Here is a 19,648-nt window from a genome sequence, read left to right on the forward strand (position 1 = left end):
CAACTTCTTTATTTATATCTTGTAACGAATCCCCTTTTATCTCTTCTCAAGCAGCCTTCTCAACATATATTTACTTTCTGTTTTTTTCTTTATCTATACACTTATCCAGATATCTCCAAATAACAACAACAAAAAACCCCCACTATCATTTGATCCTACTGTTCCTCCTTCAAACTATCATGCTATATTTCTTTTCATGGCTGAATTAGTAAAATAATCATGCTTCTTTTTCACAGATGAACTCCTAGAAAAAGGTGTGTACATTCATTGTCTTCATTTTCTCACTTCCCAATTCTTCATCTCTTGCAACCTGACCTCTATTACTACCAGTCAACTATAATATCTCTTCCTAAGATCTGAGGGACTTTTCTCACTTCCTCCTTCTTTATTTAAATTCTCTTCTCTTTGGATTATTATGATAGTGCTCTGCTATATTTTTAACAGTTCTGACAAATCCATTTTGGTACCTTTTATAGGATCATTATCAATGTCCAATACCCTATTCATTAATCTCTATCCAAAGAGCTATCCTGAGCTTTTCCCTCAATCTTCTTTCTCAAGTATATTACATCACATTGATTTGATTACCTCTTTACAAAAGAGACTTCAAAATCTATAAATGTACCTTAAATCCCTTTTCTATCTCTAGCTGCCTTGGATACTTGAAATTTGGCCATGTTGAATTTGAGATATTTATGAGATATTTTTCATTTTAATATTAAAGTGAAAAATATCTCATAAATATCTCAAATTCAACATGGCCAAAGCAGAAGTCCTCTTTTCCCATCCATACCCATTTAACTTTCCTAGTTCGGTGGGGTCATCAACATTCTTCTAGTCACCCATGTTTGCAACCTAGGAGTTATCCTCAAATCTTTACTTATTCAACCCAATTAGCTGCCAAGTCTTGTTGGTTACAGACCTTCAGTAGTCTCTTATTTTTTCCATTTTTGCTACAATCATCACAGTCACCTCAGTTCAGGGTCTTATCACTCTTTATCTGGATATTTAAATAGTATATCTGGTCTACCTACATTTGGTTTCTCCCTTCTCTACCTCATTTTTAACATAGATTCTGATATAGGTTTAACTAGTTCACTCCTGCGTAGGAAGCCACACTAGTCCCCTATTGTCTTTAGGGCATTTAAAAGCGTCTACAATATGTCTTTGATCTATCTTTATGAGATGATTACATATTATTCCTCCGCTACCCCCATTCTCCACAAAAATGTAAATTCCAGTCAATGAAGACTATTTGCTATTTCTTATACACTACATTCCATCTCCTGTCATCCACTTTGATATTAACAATCAGATCGTCACTGAACAGAATTGATGCTATGATAAAATTTATCAATGATCTTATATGATCCTAACATATATGGGAGATACTTTGTTTTGAAAGAATGTCTTTAAGATTATATTTTTCTCTGCTAAGTGAAGAGTTTTTTTGGTGAATGTAACTAAAAAATATTTTTTATAATATTCAGTTAACTACGTGAAAGACGTGATCTATATAGAAAATAATCTGCAAAAACTTGCTCATTCCTTTCTTATCTATTTATCAAAGATCTCCACAATATGTATGTTGATCATTACCATAAGATTTCTTTTTTTATAGGTTGCTGTCCATATTTTTTATTATAGCATTTTATTTACAAGATATATGTATAAGTAATTTTTCAGCATTGACAGTTGCAAATCCTTTTGTTCCAACTTTTTCCCTCCTTCCCCCAACCCCTTCTCTCAGATGGCAGGTTGACCAATACATGTTAAATATGTTAATGTATAAGTTAAATACAATATATGTATACATGTCCAAATAGTTATTTTGCTGTACAAAAAGAGCCGGACTTTGAAATAGTGTATAATTAGCCTGTGAAGGAAATAAAAAATGCAGGCGGACAAAAATAGAAGGACTGGGAATCCTATGTAGTGATTCATAGTCATCTCCCAGAGTTCTTTCCATGGGTGTAGCTGGTTCAGTTCATTACTGCTCTATTGGAACTGATTTGGTTCATCTCATTATTGAAGAGGGCCACGTCCATCAGAATTGATCATCATATAGTATTGTTATTGAACTATATATTGATCTTCTGGTCCTGCTCATTTCACTCAGCTACCATAAGATTTCATAGATATTAGGAAGTAGGCAGATGGACAGGTCATTTTTTTATGTCTTTTTTATCACCTTTTTGATAATGACATTATTTTCCCCCCTCCCCTAATTACTGGGTAACTTTTCCTTATTGAAATATCTTAAAAACTGTTCCCTCAACAGTTACAAAATTATTTTACCAGTAACATAAATCAATTCAATCATCTATTTATTTATATTTATGAATTTAAATGTTTGTTAAATATATTTAAGCATACATTAAATTTATTTATATAGATCTAGTTCAGCCAATCTTTTTGATTTATTTTCTCAAGTATCATTACCATGTAATTAGTAATCAAATAGTGGTGATAACAATCCAAATACGATTCTTTATATGTCACTGATCACTACACAAAAGGATGATTATAGAAAACTGGCAAATCTATTTCATGTTATATCTACTTATTGTTTTTTCAAATTGTATCTATTAATGCTCCTGAGATGATTTAATTCAGTGGGGTCTTAAAAGTAAGTTTTTGGTCTACTATGAAAATGACACTGTGCAAGACATTAGAGATGAAAACCAATATTGGTTCTCAAGGAATTTATACTCTACTGGGGGAATAAAACAGATTAGAAGAGGAGGGAGATAGTACAAAGGAGATGAGAATAATGAAAGATTTCCCAAAAGAATAGTACATGAACTAAGCCTTGAAGAAAACCAAGAACTTTAAGAAGCAGGGGCGAGGAAAGTAGTATTCATACTGGGGACAGCTTTTATAAAGCATTAAGGTCAGAGATGAATTGCCAAGACTGGGGAGTATTAAGTAGGTAAGTTTGTTTGAACAGACCAAATTTCACAATTATTGTGAAATAACCTTATGGCAATAGCTCAGAGATATTATAAGTCTCAAACTTACAAGTTTAAATTGGACAGTCAATTGTTATTTGGTTTGGGACAGTCAATTGTTATTTGGTTTGTGATCTGGATATTATCCTAGACTCTTCATTTTTCTTCCACATATAAAATCAGTTGACAAACCTGGCTACTCTACTTTACAACATCTCTTGGACTGAATGTCATACCCTCATCATTTCCCACCTAGACTTTTTAGAACAGCTTCCTTGCCTCAAGTCACTCATCACTCCACTTCATTCTCTAAAGTGATACTCAAGTAATTTTCCTTAAGTATAGGTATAACCACATGACTCCCCCTATTCAACCAATCTAGTGGCTTCCTATTGCTTCTAAAATAAAATGCAAACTCCTCTTTTTAGCTTTTAAAATCCATACAATCTGGCACCAATTTACTTTTCCAATCTCAATGGACATTACTCTCCTTGAAGTTGAATACACAATCAGACTAGTTTTTCTCTGTATCTCACTTATGACACTCTTATTTCTTATTTTTTCTCTTATTCTATATTATTTCTATCCCTTATTCTTTGCACTGGCTGTCCTCCATAACTGGAATGAACTCCTCCTTCCCTTCCACCTCAGAGTCTCTCTCTTTAAGATAGAGCTCAAATATTCTCTTCTGCATAATACTTTTCCTGCTACTACTCTTTCTCTCTGGTATTTATTTACTTTTTACATATAATTGGCATTTACTTTTTACAAAGAATTTGTATTTATTAACTTGATATTTATGTTGTACATATTTTTATATACACTTGTATTCCCCCATTAGACTATAAGTTCATTGTGAGAAGGAATGGTTTATTCTTTGTACTTGTATGTCTAGTAACATCCCAACCTCCCAATTCCTGGACTCCAGTGATCACTTCATGCTCTTTTAATCGCTTCTTGCCCTGTCCTTGGCAGGGTGAAAAATCGAAAAGGAGCCAACTCTCATTTGGTGTCCAGGATTGGTGGCATCTCATTATTTTCTCTCTTCCTCATCTCTCATCTGAAAGACTTTCCTGTGCTTTTTCTGCTTCTAGGCAAGGATGTAGAGAAACAGATATACTATTTATCTTTCTTTAGAATAATCTGGCAAACAAAATTATAAAAAATAACAATATCCCTTCACCCAAAATACTACTATGCTTGAGAATATGTCCCCTAAACGTTAACAAAAACAAAAAAGAGCCATCCATAAAAGTTGTTCATAATGCTATTAATTGGGGGGAAATCTGAAAGCAACATATGTCCAACAATAGGGAAATGGTTAAATAAACTGTGGTATGTTAATTTAATGAAATAAAAATTAAAACTGGAAATTTTGAGGAATACAAAGAAATGGAGGGGGAAGTCTATGAAATGATATAATGTAAAATAAACAAGCATACTGAAGAGTACAGACACTGACAATACAAGAAGAAAAGTAAAGGAAGATAAGTGTACAAAGAATATGAATGTGTATACAGAATGACTTTTAAAAATTGGTGTGATGCTTTGTGTTTAAATTGATTTATCTGGATAAACATAAGCAAGTTTAGTTAGTTGTAGAGATACTCAAGAACATCTGTTCTAACACAAGCATACAACAAAAAGATCAGTCCAGCTGATCAGGACATATAGCTTAGAGAAGTGTATAATGTTTAAATCCTTTTAAAATAATTTAACACATTTCAATATTTCATTTGTTTCTCAAGGAGTTAAATTTTATTATGAAGCTTGGGTAGTTTAAAGATTATTATAAAACAAATTATTACTTAAAATGGGAAATTTACTAAGATCAATTATGATAAGAGAAGAATCTTAAGAGGTTGAAGAGGACCGAAAATTCAATTTGTCCTATATTTTAACTACCAAAATAAGGAACAACATCCCTCAGGAGTGATCATATAGCTTGCTCATAGTGATGGGGGAGGGAGGCACAATACTAAACAAAGCAGAACATTACTTTTCTGTATATCCATTACCAGAAAGTTCTCTCTTATAATGAGCTGAAATTTATTTCCCAATGTAAACCTTGTAGCCACTAGTTCTAGTTTTCTTCTGAAGATATAACAGTAAATTTCCTTATCTATAAAATAAAAGGGTTAGTCCTTTCCAGCTCTATTTGCAGAAATTAGAACTATTGAAATTCTTATTTCCATTTTACATTATAGTCATTCAAATACATGACAACAGGATCTCAAACTCATATTTTCTCACAGACACAATGCTAATATTTGAAAGCTTTACTTTCTCAGGTATGTATATAGCTCTTTGATCTTTCATTCAGAAATATATGATATTGAATAGATTCATTTTTGAAAAAGGAAAATCATTAGATTTGTAGTATGCTTTTATCTAGATATACTATTTATGAAATGCTATGAATTCATACTTATGAATGGGTTCTCTTTTCCCTTAAACTTTCCCTTCTACTGAATTGTTCCATTTCTCTTAAGAATACCATGCTTCTTCTGGTGTCCTAGGGTCATATGTTTAGCATATGCTTGACTCCTCATTCTCTCTATCCATTTCAGTCTCTATATCTGTAACATACAACCCCATTCTTTTCCTCCCAAACACCACTTTATTTCAGGTTCTCATCCCTTGCTTCTTGGATCTAAAGGAAGTAGGAAGAAGAGAGTGTATTCCAGGCACCAGGAATAGCCAGTGCAATGACACTAGGGGGGAAACTAAATGCTGTGTGTAAGGAATATTAAGAAGGCCAATGTGAGTGGACTGTTTTAGCAGGAAGAGGGAAAATAAAACATTTAGCAAAGAGGACAGAACATGAGCACTGGACATTTAACTGGTGTCCCTGACTCAAATTTCTCCCAATTCCAACTTACAGATACCAAAGTGACTTTTCATGCACATCTGACCTTATCTGCTTATTCAGTGGACACTAATAGCTGCCCAATCAATCCAAGATAAAATATAAACACCCCTTTTTGGTTTTTAAAGCCTTTTAAATGTGGTCATAAACTATTATTCAGGACTAATCTCTATCATTCCTCTTCCTTCACCTCTGCACCCATCCAAGCGGATCTTCTTTTTGTTCCTCACATTCTGCACTCTATCACCCCTTTCTATGCCTTTTAACTGACCGCTCCTGGTAGCAAGAACACATCCACCTCAATAAATCACTCACCTCCTTAAAGATGCAGCAAAATCGCCACTTAGTTTTTCTCTAATCTTCCAAGTGTTTTGTGCCTTTCATTCCTCTTTATCTTGAACTTAGCAATCTTGTGCTAATTTTATATTTATTCTATTTATAATTATATGTCTGCAGGTTGTCTTCCTCAATAGAATATAAATTCACTGAAAGTAAGGCCTGTTTCTTTTCTTTTTTCTTTCTTTCTTTTTTTTTTTTTTGGTGATCTTTCCCTAGCACCTCATACAGAGACTGATGCAAAGTGGGTACTAAAACGAATTGTTCATAAACTTAAATATATAAATATGTAAATGTCATTTGGATTTAGAACACAATGTTCTTAAGTTGTTAGGGTCTCATTTTGATTATCCCCTTTCCCTCTGTAGTTCCAAAGGAGCAGAGTTAAAATCCTGGCTTTAACAATTAATCCAAAATGATTTTAAGCAAATTATTTTACCTCTCTCATCTTAATGTCCTTGTTTGTAAAATCAATGATGGGAGGAGACCTGACTCTTCCTAAAAATTTTTTAAATTTGTTTTTATTGCTTGCTTTATGAAGCAACATTGCTTAAAATATTACATCATCACTAAAAGGATCATAAATTAAGTGCTGAAAAGAACTTTGGAAGCTACCTAGTCCAAAATATTCATTTTACAGAGGAAGAAACAGTATTCTAAAAAAGGTTACATAACTTGCCCAATGTTACATTGCAAACATCAGAGGTTTGACTCCAAATCCTCTATGCTCTATAAGATTTTGAAAATAAGTTTATGTTCTAAATTGGATTTCTATTGACTACCATCTTTCTCTGCATGGCATGGAGATCAAACTTTTTTTGGGATAAGGCATATTAAAAATGGTGCCACTATCTGTTCTTTGATCCATTTCCTGTTTTCTAGCATTAATAGCTTAACAGATAATACCATAGTTGCATAAATTGGACACTTTATCTTCTAATTTTTATTCTGCCTTCTAGTTTGTTATTGATTTTATTAATCTTTGCTTTAATAGAATGGGGATCTGACTATATAAAGACAGTTAATTTTGAAGTGATTCTCACAATAAATAAGTAGTTACTTTCCTCTTTCAGTTAAAATACAATCAATTCTTTTTCTGCATGAAAGCTTTTCAGTGTTGCCATTTTCAGTACCTCCTGTAATTTTCATCTTAAAAAAAGTATTTCTAATATAAAGACAAGTGACTTTTGGATAGTCTATAAATTTTTGACATCTCATTTCTTCCTCCTGATCTATATGCAACTTTTCCTTCAGAAGGAAATAATTTCATCTTGAATATTTTGTTGAGAAAAATTTTATATCACTTTATTTCCAAAATATTCTCTCCCCTCACCCTACTTCATCCCACCCCCAGAAAGCTATATATTGTAACAAGTTATAAAACATATGAAGAGGGAGGAAGAGAAAGAATTTGGAACTCAAAGGTTTAAAAATGAATGTTAAATTGTTTTTGCATGTAACTGAGAAAAATAAAATACTAAATTACATTTTTTTAAAGAATAAAAGATAGAAAGGAAAAAAAAGATAGTTTAGCAAAACTAACCAATATATCAATAAAGACTAAAATTCCACATCCATAATTCCTAACATATAAAGAAGAGAAGATATAGTAAAATAATTTTTCAGTACCTTTCTTACATCACCACAATTCTGATAATTTCTAATGACTATTTACAAATATGTGGTAGTTGACTACTTCTACAATAATAAGAATCTCAAGAACCAATAGTATTAATTTCTTTAGCTTTCATTTTTGCTGGAAAATATAAAAAGCAATGAATTTTTCTAATTTGCCTTAGAATATTACTTAAAATTTTTATTACATCCTAATTTAACCATGCTGGTAAACAAAGTAACCTTCTAAAGATGTTTGCTTTATTTTTTTTACTTCTACAAATACAACAGCTTTTATATGATTACATAGTACAGAAGGCTTTATTTAATGAATGCTAATGTGAAATAAAATAGCTTACCATCTGTGAATTCTACAAAAAAAAAAAAATCAGTCATAAGAATTAATCATCATATAGTGGTTAAATCAAAGACATGTTGTGTTAATTTTGGCTTAGTTCATAGTTCACTAACATAAAAATGACAGTTCAGTGATTGAAACTCAAATAATCTTGGCAATATGATTATTTTGTTCTTACTTGCTATATAGTAGCAAAGTTTAAATAAAATTTCTGAAGATAAAATAATTTCCATGTAAAACTTAACATCTAATAATCTTTCATCAATATGCATTTTACTCATGGATTATTTTATCATTATTCTAAGAAATGCCACATATTTTCACAAGCTATAATCTAATTAGGGACTTTAGAGAATCATATAATCATCACCTATTAATGTTTTAATAAGAAACCATGAGTATTAGGATTCTTAAATCAAAAATTAGTTTACAGTTATACTGATAATACCTTAAAAAGGAAGAAAAAAATTATTAATGAGCTATTAAAAATAAACAAAAGACAGCAGAAGAAATTTCAGAGGGGGAACCAGACAGGCAAGGGAGCACTGGAACTTCTTTGCATAATTTGAAATAAAAAAAGTATATGTAATGCAAAGTCACGATTTCATATATCATCCTAATTTCTAGTTTATTGATGTTTGTTAAGTTTATAGAGTAATAAAAAAAGATAGGAACTGGATTTGAGGGAAATCCCTGGTAGGGAAAATTCCTGGAAGAGAAAACTCTCTTTAAAATTAGCACCTTCTCTTCAACTTAAGAGTTTTAGAAAGTTGCCTACAACAATAAGAAATTAAATGACTTGCCCAGAATCACACAGCCAATACATATATATCAGGTACCTTACTTGCACAACTCTTCTTGGCTCTAAGAATAGTGCTTTATATACTATGTTCACAAAACCGTGCCTTTATTTTTCATAGAACTGATATAGGCTATTTTAATTACAAGAATATAACCCCTATACTTTCTAAAAATATTTAATAAAATTTTATAAACATCTTATTTTATTTGCGATACAGATTGTATATTAAAATAATGCTACTAATTCACCAAAAAGTATTATATAGTTTTAATTAGTATTTTACTGTTAATGGTGATAAGGAAAGGAGAAAAGGAAGAGAATGGGAATTTAATAAGCACTTACTATGTGCCAGGCACTGTGCTAAATAAGCACTTCACAAATATTATTTTTATTTGATCTTTACAAGAATTCTAAGAAGTAGATGCTATTATTATTATTATTATATAATTAAGGAAACAGAGACATCCAGTCTTTGAATGCTATCCCCAGAGACACAGAGTTTAGCAAGTGTCTGAAGCAGCATTTGAATTTAAGTTTTCCTCTCTCTCAGTCCAGTGTTTTATCCACTGTGGTATCCTAGGTAACCCTAGATAAATTTATGCTGATATAATATTCTTTTGTAAAGTCATTTTTTTGTGACCAAAAGCATACTTTCCCCCCAGATAATTAACTTAGGTTAATTTCACATTTTTGGTAGTAGGGGAGGGGAGAAGGGGTATTACACATATATAAGCATACCCTTAAAAATCAGATTTCATATTGAACATATATCTATTTTTCTTTCCTCTTCTACTATAGCCTTTTAGTTGTATTATTCACATGACACTTGTCAGATATTCCCTTGTTATTTTGGTACATATCTTATGCTTTTCATTAAATTATAAATTCACTGAGGACAAGAGCGATCACTTATTTTTGTATCTGTCCAATAGCCAGTAGGATATTTTCATACTATACGAAGTTTAAATTTTTTATTTAATAAATCTCAAGGTGATAACTGATTATCAATTTCAGAACTATTACATATGTTCAATACATTATTTATAGTTATTAATGTTAGTTGAGCATTTGCACACCTCAGACAGCATTTGATAGTAACTCTCCATTTTGTTTTTATATTCATATCTGGACTACTATTTTCTATCTGTGATATTTGGTGAGTCAATTTAGCTTTAAGGGGTTTGGTGACCTTGTTTGGAGGTTGGACTAAATCCCAGCTTATCCAAATATGGATTGCAATCCCATATGAGGTCTCATAATTGAATGTGGGGGTCATGAGATTATAATTTATTATGAGTAAATGTTTTATTTGTATACCTACTTCATATATCTATATATTCAGGGTCATGTAAAAATTTCTTGGCAAAAAGGGGCCATGAATAGAAAGTTTAAGAAGCCCTGGACTAGATGACCTAAATTTGTCATCTAATTATTTTATAGATGAAGAAGTTGAGAATGTGAGAAGGCAAGTGACTTATTCAATGTTCTACAGAGAATCAGTGGCTCAAATAATACTATAATCAAGATTTCCTGATTTCCAGCTCAGGCCTATCAGAGGCTCATTTATTGGATTTACTTTCTTTTCCTTTTGTTTAGCCACTATCTCAATAATATAAAATATTTTATAAGAAAATTTTCTTTTGGTCTCCTTGCCATGTTCTCATCCTGTTTTACAGGATTCCTTGATAGCTCATGTTTCCCCATTAGAAATAAGTTTCTTGCTGGCAAAGACTGATTTGTTTGGGCTTTTTTGTTTGTTTGTTTGTATTTGTATCTTCAGAGTTTAGTACTATGACTTGTAAGAGGGCCTGCCAACCCCCCCGCCAGCCTTGGACATCACACAGGGCACGGCTCAGGTAATCTGAGGGTAGCCTTATAAGGGTGAACAAGATGGCACTGGGAAGAAGGGGGTCCCACATAAAGAAGCAACATGGCAGTTCCCAGGAGAGGTGTGCCTTAGAGGGGAGTATCCTGAATATCCTTAGGAAAGGAATGCACACATCATATCTACGTGTTAGGATTCTTACAAGGTGCTAAGTAAGTGGAATTGAGGAGACAGTGGTTCAATCTAATTGAGGAGACAGTGGTTCAATCTAGTTTAGCATTGATTTAATCCTACAACAAATAATGGTTTCCTAGCAATATAATGATTGATGTATACTCAGTGTGGGGCATATAAGGAGGAATTGTTAGGGCCAGGAAGGAGAAGCCTACTAGAAGCTCATTCGGAGGAAGCTAAAGACAGAAGCTGGCAGAGCCAAAGGATTAGCGGCAGGAACTCTGGAAACCAAAGAGAGAAATAGGCTTCTAAAAGCTAACTGGGCCCTAGTAAAAGAGACAAGACTAGGAAAGAGACAATAAAGGATCTGGACTTTAACTCCTGGCTGCATTTGGGATGATTACACTGAACTGAAACTAAGGCTGCCTCCAGAAGCCCCCCAAGAAACCTGCTCCCAGAGAACATTACATATTTTAGAGAAGAATATTACATCTATGCATAGCTTCCTGTAGAGGATATGTATTGACTATATGGTAGGACGTGATTATGTATGAAGCAGTAACTAGAAACAAGCACCAAGATGATAAAAATACCTGCAGTCTTTGTAATAAATGGAGTCTCACACCACCCTGGCTCTCACTCCTCATTATTTACAATCTCCGCCATTTCAGGTGGACAGGCAGTGCTGGTCACATAAGGCCTATTCCATTTGGGAGTTAGGGCTGTGACCCTTAACAATGACCGATATATAATAGTTGCATAATAAATGTTCTGCTTATCCAATCATTTTCAGAAATACATCGAGACTTTTTAAAATAAAGAAGCAGGTACCATATTCACTGAAGCAATGTATCCTTAAAAATTTAATTTCCCCATTAGGATCAGCAATTCTTTTTTCAACTACATTTTGAATATACTTAATGAAAATGAGAGTGAAAGACAAAAGCTGATATAAATAGTTCTCATTTACAGAAATCTTAGTGTTAAATTGTAATCTGATATTTTTCTTGGATTAGAAAATGGAAAAAAATGAGTCAGTATACTGATTTGAGTCATGTTTACCACTTTTCTTCAATAAGAAGCATGTTTTCCATTTGGTATTTTTTTCCTTCAAATAATGCACATTATCTTGAAACCACAGGAAGAAATATCAGGTGATAGCATATAAGGGCATAGGCATTTATATTTAGTTTTGTTCTAATTGAAAATATAAGTAAACAAAAATGGTTATTGAAAAAAGTTTGGAACAAAGACGTAAATGGTATATTTGACCAACCACACATGTTATATGTGGCAAATATCTACCTCCTGTACATTTTACCCATTAAAAAGAAGCTTAGGGAAACTAAGAAAGTACAGCTATGCACGACATTTTCTACTTAGTAATATCCAAATTAGCTTACCCTATCAAAAGAATGTTTTTAGGCTGCCCTGCATCAGCTGGTATGTGTTCAAAAATTACAAACTGATTTTTAATAATCACAATCCAGCTTTCATTAATTGTCAAACACAGAAATACAATATCACTAGTAGCCTAATATGCCTATAAATCTTTAATGTCAGTGTCTTAAAGGGAATCATTATATAAGCTTAGGCCAAAACACTTAAGAAGGGAGAACTCTGAAAAAAATTCACAAAAAAACACTGCAAACTCAACTACAATAGATTTTTTCATTTTCTTTTTATTTAGTCTTATTTGTTAATATACCCTATTTATGCTTTCTATTCTTCTTTTGCCCTCTCTTCTTCTCTAATATCTTTATTCACATCATACTCCTAATGCCTAGAATGGGTTCTCTCACTCTAACTGACTAAATCCTGTTTCTTGAAGAGTAAAGCCAAATGTGTTCTACTCTATTAAGCCTTCCTCAATCCTACTTGTGATTCTAAACTGATAATTTTCTATTCATATTTATGTTAATCTTTCCATTACAGGTTACTATGTTCATAATATCAAAGTATTTTATATCCATATCTTATTATCTCCTATGAGATCATAAACTTGAGAAAAATTTACTTTTAATCTACCTTTGTGTATCCTGTGCTTAACACAATACTTTTAAAATGTTAGAACTTAATAAAGGTATGATGATTGTTAGTAATTCTTTAAAAATAACTATTTTAACATTATTAAAAAGTCCATTTCAGCAAGATGGGGGGGGAGGGGGTATGATGCATAAATCTTATCCAAATAGCTCCAGAGACATGGGATATTGGGATATCATGAAGGATAAGCAGACCCAAAAGATTGGAAGTAAAAGTAATTATAAAAAACACTAATGACTTCTATAATGATGGAATCTAACCTGAAAACTAATCCTCAGTTCTGAAATCTACTCTATCCTCAGGAACACATATTTACATCTAAAATATGAACATTAGAAGCCAGAGAATTCAGTCCACTTTAATGTTAAAGACGAGGGAACTGAAGCACAGATATTAAGTGACTTACCCATAGAACTAATAACTAATAAAGTATTTGAAGCCAAATTTGAACTTGTGTTTCTGATTCTAGGTCCAAATGTTCTATCTAAGGAAGGATTTTAATCCAAGTTTTTCTGACTACAAGTCTACTGCTTTATTCACCATACCATTCTACTTTCCCATACCAAGGGGTTATATTCAAGTAGTAAAATAGTTGCTGTGTTCAGTTCCTTCTCACTGGGTAAATATTGGTCACCTTGTTGCCCTCCTTTAGGACTGGGTTAGTTTGGAGTTCCTGATATATATAGATGTCCCAATAATGACTGGAGCAACTCCAATGCTTGAGAGGACATGGCAAAGCAAATTATAGCAATGAAATTCTCAGCTGTAGAGCTGAGTAATAAAAAGATGATGGGACAGTGGTTAGTCCTTTCCTGGTGGGCAGCCATGGAGGTCAGAGACACACACTCATGTCCTTAATAATAATCCCAAATGGGATCTATCTAGGATATACATTTATATTTCCAGTGAATACCATTAAGGGATGGAACAAATACAGAATTTAATTTGGTTAACTATAAATTCAGGAAGGATACTTAATTATCCCTTTGAAATTTGATATGTGAACACAAACAACTTAACAGCTCATCTGAAGAGTCTGAGCAGCCTATGGACTCCTGCCAAGGCAGGAGTGATTCAGTGAGAAAAGTACCACACATCAAAATACCACCAAGCTTTGTAACACATGGTATGGCTGTAGACCAAGATAACTTCTCCTAAATGTATTACTCCAAACATAGTGAAACATCATAATAAAATTTCTTAGGGAAGCCAGGGATGAAGGCTACTTTTTCCATATGCTAATTACAACCTAAGTAAATATCAATATCCTTAGTGATTACAGATGACAAGATAGCAGAGTAAAGTACAATACACAGAAAAAAAAAATAAAAGAACATAAACAGAGTAGCTTTATTACTGTATACACACACATATGCACAGACATATATACACAGACATATAAATATACATATATGTGAACAAATATTTCTGTGAAAAAACTCAGAAGTTCGGTTATCATATATGCTTCTTTTTTATATTTGTGTTTACTGATAATTGCTAAATTAAAAATTAAAAATAAAGTTTTTTAAAAGAAAAGACACAACTAAGAATCAAGAGACTTAGGTTCTATCATTTATTCTGCCTCTAATCTATAGTGTGGCTTTAGGCATTTAAACTGTACCTCTTCTTTTCTTGTTTAAAAATAAATGTTTATTGTAATTTTTTGGTTTTGCATTGTTTATATTTCCCACTGTGTTCCTGCTCTTACCTCCTCTCTCAGAGAGCAAGTCCTTAATATAATAAAGAATGAAAGGAAGAGGGGGAAATTATTCTGTAAAACTAGCCACAATAAAAGTAACCAATCATTATATTCAGTATTCCATGTAACTGGTCCCTACTTCTTCAAATGGGAAGGGGGAGGTTATACCTCTTATGTAGGGTAATGCTTCTTTATTTTTTTTAATAAGTTTGAAGCATTTAGTTCTGGTTATTTTGTGATTTTGCTATTCTTTCCATTTGCTGTAGTCATGTAGTCAGTAATGACACTCTTTTAGTTGTTCTATTTACTGCTGTCTGGATTCTGAATATTTTACTTTCTATTAGTTTATATAAGCCATTTTACACTTCTCTGTATTCATCATATTCTTCATTTCTTAGTAATATTTCATTATATTTATATACCACAATTGGTTTATGTTACCATTGGATTACAAAAATCTTTTTTTCCTCTGTATTCTTTTCTAAAAATAATGCAATTTTTAAAATATACTATGCTTGTTTAAAGGTCAATGATCTTTCATTATTTTATTTTTCATTATTTATTCCATCAGGTTTCCTTGAAAGTTTTTTTTTTTTTTGCTGTTCTTTGCTAAACACTCCATTTCTTTCATATCTGTTAATATTCCTTCATGAAAGAAGGTATAATAAAGCCATTGTCTTAATGCACTAATTTCCTTGTCTCCAGCACCATTAGACAAGGATATTTGTTCATAATATGCCAACATACCATTCCATATAATAAAGAGTTAGCCCTTATAATTCTGACTACAAGTGGTCCTTGAGTGGGACACAGAAATCCTAGAATGTTTTTCTGGATCCCCTCTTACAAAGAATAATTCCAACTTTTAGTTGAATTTCTATTAACCTCAGAAAAATTCACTTATTGATGCTAATATTTTAATATTAGTTAAACTGTTTTTGTGAATATTCCCTAAAGTGGAATGACTTTTAAATATTGGAATCCCAAATTGGCCACTTCAAACAATTAAGGCATTATCAGGTTGAAGTAGAATTCGGAGGTCAACCTCCCTTTCCAATGTAGGAATTCTTTTATTACTCATTTGAACTTCACTTCCATCATGCTGACCCACAACTTGTATTTACTTTTATAATATTCTAAGACAAGAGAAGTTAGGGCTATTAATTTAACATCATGCTCTCAATGCACTTATCATATTTAATAAAAATATTCAGAAGATCACAAATTTAGAGCTTGAAAGGTCTGGAATGCAGAACTTATCAGATCTGACCCTTCATTTTACAAGTATAAGAGTGAGGGTCTTCCTTTATCCCAATTAACCAACTAATGAATGTGATAAAAATTTAAATGTGTAAACAAGGTATAATTTTTAAGCTGTGAGTCTTTTTGACTGGGTCAAAAAAAAGAAAGTAATATTATTGCTTGAGAGGATTAGTAGTGGTCATTTGGCCTATGTATGAAAACTGAAGGCAGTCTACTGGTGAATCTAATCTAGTGGTGAATTCTACTGATTGAAGATTTCACAACTAAGAGTGATGATTATAGTTGGAGCTAAACCTTGAGAGAAAACTGATTGGAATGGAAAGAGAAATTTTGTACTTTTTCTCCCTTCTCCTCCACCTCTATCATCCTTCTTTAATTTACTACTTCTCAAAGGGAAGGACCAAAAGGAGACACTAAATTCAATTCAATGCAAAAAGAGTCTCACTAACTAAAAAGAAAAGATGTCAAAAGACTGCCACTGAAGGAAGTCACCTCAAGGCTTGTGACCTTCTTGAACTAGAAAAGAATGCTGGCTAGAATATCAAAAAAGGACATCCCATAATCCAGAATTGTGAGTTGGCTAAAGATACAGCCACAAATGCTTTCTGTACATCAGTCATTCTACCACTGTATTCTAAGTGTAAGTTCACTCTTTCTCTAGACTTTGGACTTATAAGAAAATGTACCTTAGGCTTTTGGGGAGAATTGTTTTGTATCAACCCTTCCATAACTGTTATTAATATTATTAAAATGCTTTTGCTAAGGCTAAATGAGGTTACTGGCTGATGATTCATGGAAAATACACTGGTGAAGGACCATGTGTGATAGTATTGGAAACTCCAGAATCTCAGGATTACCATTGAAATCCTGAGAGAAGAAGTGGTCAAATTTGCTCTCTGGGTATCTTGGTCTGTTAATGTAAATAAAAGTTGGGGAAGAGGGGAAGGAAGCTTTGAAGGGTGAGAAAATGGAGGCCTAAAGAAATGAAAAAATTTTCCAGCATCACAAAACAAGAAACTCAAGTGTAATATAATATTTAATACCAAATCAATAGCTTTCCAAATTATACTATATGATCTTTTGTTTTACTATTCTAAATTGACCCTGAATCTTTAAAAAAATAATAAAATCCACTTCCTTCAGAAAATTTTCTGATTAAACCCAGACTATTAAATATTGTCTTTATCCTACACTTTATCCCATCAGCACTCGTGAAAAAAAATGAAAACAATTTGTACCAAATAATCAACACTTAACTTGTACATTTTCAGTACTGATTTAAGTATTTTGAAGTACCCATACCAACTTCTCAAGTGGTTTAATGGGGATTTACTATGAACATCTAAAAGAAAATATAAAAGGAGGATTTATAGCAGTAAATGACTGAAAGGGGCAAGAGTAATATATTTTGTTCAATTCTTTTTAATGAGCTATTTGGACTGTTCTGCATGTAATCCATCTTCCTATCTACTTCCTACTTGCCAAATTTTGCCCTTGATGATGATAACAATACTAATAGCTAACATTTATATCATACTTTTAAGTTTGAAAAGCACATGTTAATTCATTTGATCCTCACAATAAAGGAAGATAATTAACCCCATTTTACAGGTGAAGATTGAGCTTAAGTTACAGGTTAAGTGATTTGTTCAGGGTCACACAGGTACAAAATATCTGAGGGAGGATTTGAACTCATGTCTTCCTGACTCAAAATCCACAACACTATACACTGTGCCTGCCAACCTAGGTGCTCCTGAAAATAATTTAGTTCTCTTTCCATGGCTCTGGCTGGCCAAGGCTATCAGGTCTCTGCCTTAAGAATCTACTTAATTAACTCTTGATTATGGAATGCATAAGTCTTTACTTTAGTAAAATTCTTTTCTGATACCATCTGCCCTGCTTAGTTATTCTTCTTACCTTGCTCCTCAAACTTTGGAAACTACTCTTCCACTAAACTCATGTCCAAAAAGGTATCTTCCTTCTCTGAGTCCCATGTTTAGAATACAAGAGTTTAAGACCTACCAAGTAATTTCCACTTAGAATAGTCCTAATTGTGCTGAGTTACCAAAGCAAATTCTACCAGCTGAATCTTTTTGTCAGTAAAGCCCATCAACAGTCAGGGGCTGAATGTGAAAGGCTTAGTGCTTTATAGTTCATAAGCTATACTCTTAAAATCATGCTCAGGATCCATCTCTTCCTCTGCCACTACTCACTGATGCTGCAAAGAAAAAGTAACTGAATCTAGTACTGTTCACTTTAACTGGTGACTCATTAAGTATTAGGCAATTTAGCTTCTAGAAATAGTCATGCCCTACCATTTCATAGCCATTAGATTCTAAAACCCATTTCTAATCTATCAGAGATACAGATACAGAATACAACTTTCAGTGAAACTTGAAAGAAAGGAAGTTCAAGAAAGAAAAGTATATATATAATGTTTCCTTTTTTGAGGTAAACATCATATTATCTCTACTAGGCAAAGAAATCACTTATGAGGATGAATGCTTAATATCATACAATTTATAAATCACGAATTAGGTGTAACTAACTCGAGATGTAGATTACTCAATTCTCATTTAATTACTTTAAATTCTATTTCTTTAATCCATTGGAACTTTTATATTTTTAACTTTCACATTTTACAAAAAAAAAAAAATATATATATATATATATATTTTTTTTTTTTTTTTTGGGAGGGGGGGCAACTTCGACTATTTTTTCCATAGTATACACTGAAAAATGTAAAATAAGAATTATGTACGTACCTGGAAGTAACTGCTTCCATGAATTCATCCAAAAATGCATCATAATCATTTCCTCTCACTCTTTTCTGCCTCAGTCCAATATATAATGGATCTTTTAGAAGCTCCTATTGAGAAAGAGAGAGAGAGAGAATAATGAGTAAGCCAACAATACAGCGGGAAGAGTTTTCACTGGACAGATGCGGCTCTAACACTTATCTGAAGGCAAGTTATTAACACCTCTGAATTTTAGTTTATCACAGCATTATTCTGGAAAAGTTCTTTGTAAATTTTCATCTTGAATTTTTATTCTTATATTTAAAGGCAGCTAATGGTACAGTTAAAAGATCACTGGACCTAGAGTCTAGAATGCCTAAATTCAAATTTAACTATAAAAACAAACTAGCTTACTAGTTTGGCCCTAACCAAGTGACTTAATCTTAATTTGCCTCCATTTCTTTATCTATAAAATAGAGTAAGTAGCACTTATATTCTAAAGTTGTTGTGAAGATAAAATGCAAGATTATTTCTAAAGTGCTTTGAAAACTTTAAAGTGCTAGCTATATAAATGGTAACTATTATTACTCTAACCCCCCAAAACAATTTGAACAATACTATGTTTCAGAATTCTATTTATCTGGGTATAAAAATATAAAGTAGAAAAAGTAGTTTTTAATATTAAAAACATTAGTTTTAAATTTTAACGTTTTAACATTAAAGAACTATTCAAGATAACATTTATAATACAGCTCCTAGCACATAGTAGATGCTACATAAATGCTTTTTTTCCTTCTCTTTGTTTTCCTCCCTATTATAATTTAAAGGAAATGGAAGTGATCTTCAACATTATTTGATGTTAAGAGGAGATTAACTATAAATTCAGATTTTGCAAACAAATTATTACTGAGATTGAAAAGCAAGGAAGCTATAATTATAGTAAGATAGAAACAAATATTTATTAAGCACCTAT

General features: G+C 32.3%; 1 protein-coding gene across 1 annotated transcript in view; it reads right to left on the bottom strand.

The window, feature by feature from the left end:
* Positions 1-19,648, bottom strand: part of ME1 (malic enzyme 1) — a 271,605-nt gene that overhangs the window by 97,431 nt on the left and 154,526 nt on the right. Inside the window, exon 6 of the mRNA XM_051997329.1 lies at positions 18,703-18,806. Within this exon, the coding sequence (XP_051853289.1) occupies positions 18,703-18,806 (104 nt within the window). The remainder of the gene's footprint in view (positions 1-18,702; positions 18,807-19,648) is intronic.

This window comes from Antechinus flavipes, chromosome 4 (assembly GCF_016432865.1).
Source record: "Antechinus flavipes isolate AdamAnt ecotype Samford, QLD, Australia chromosome 4, AdamAnt_v2, whole genome shotgun sequence".
Taxonomy (NCBI): Eukaryota; Metazoa; Chordata; class Mammalia; order Dasyuromorphia; family Dasyuridae; genus Antechinus; species Antechinus flavipes.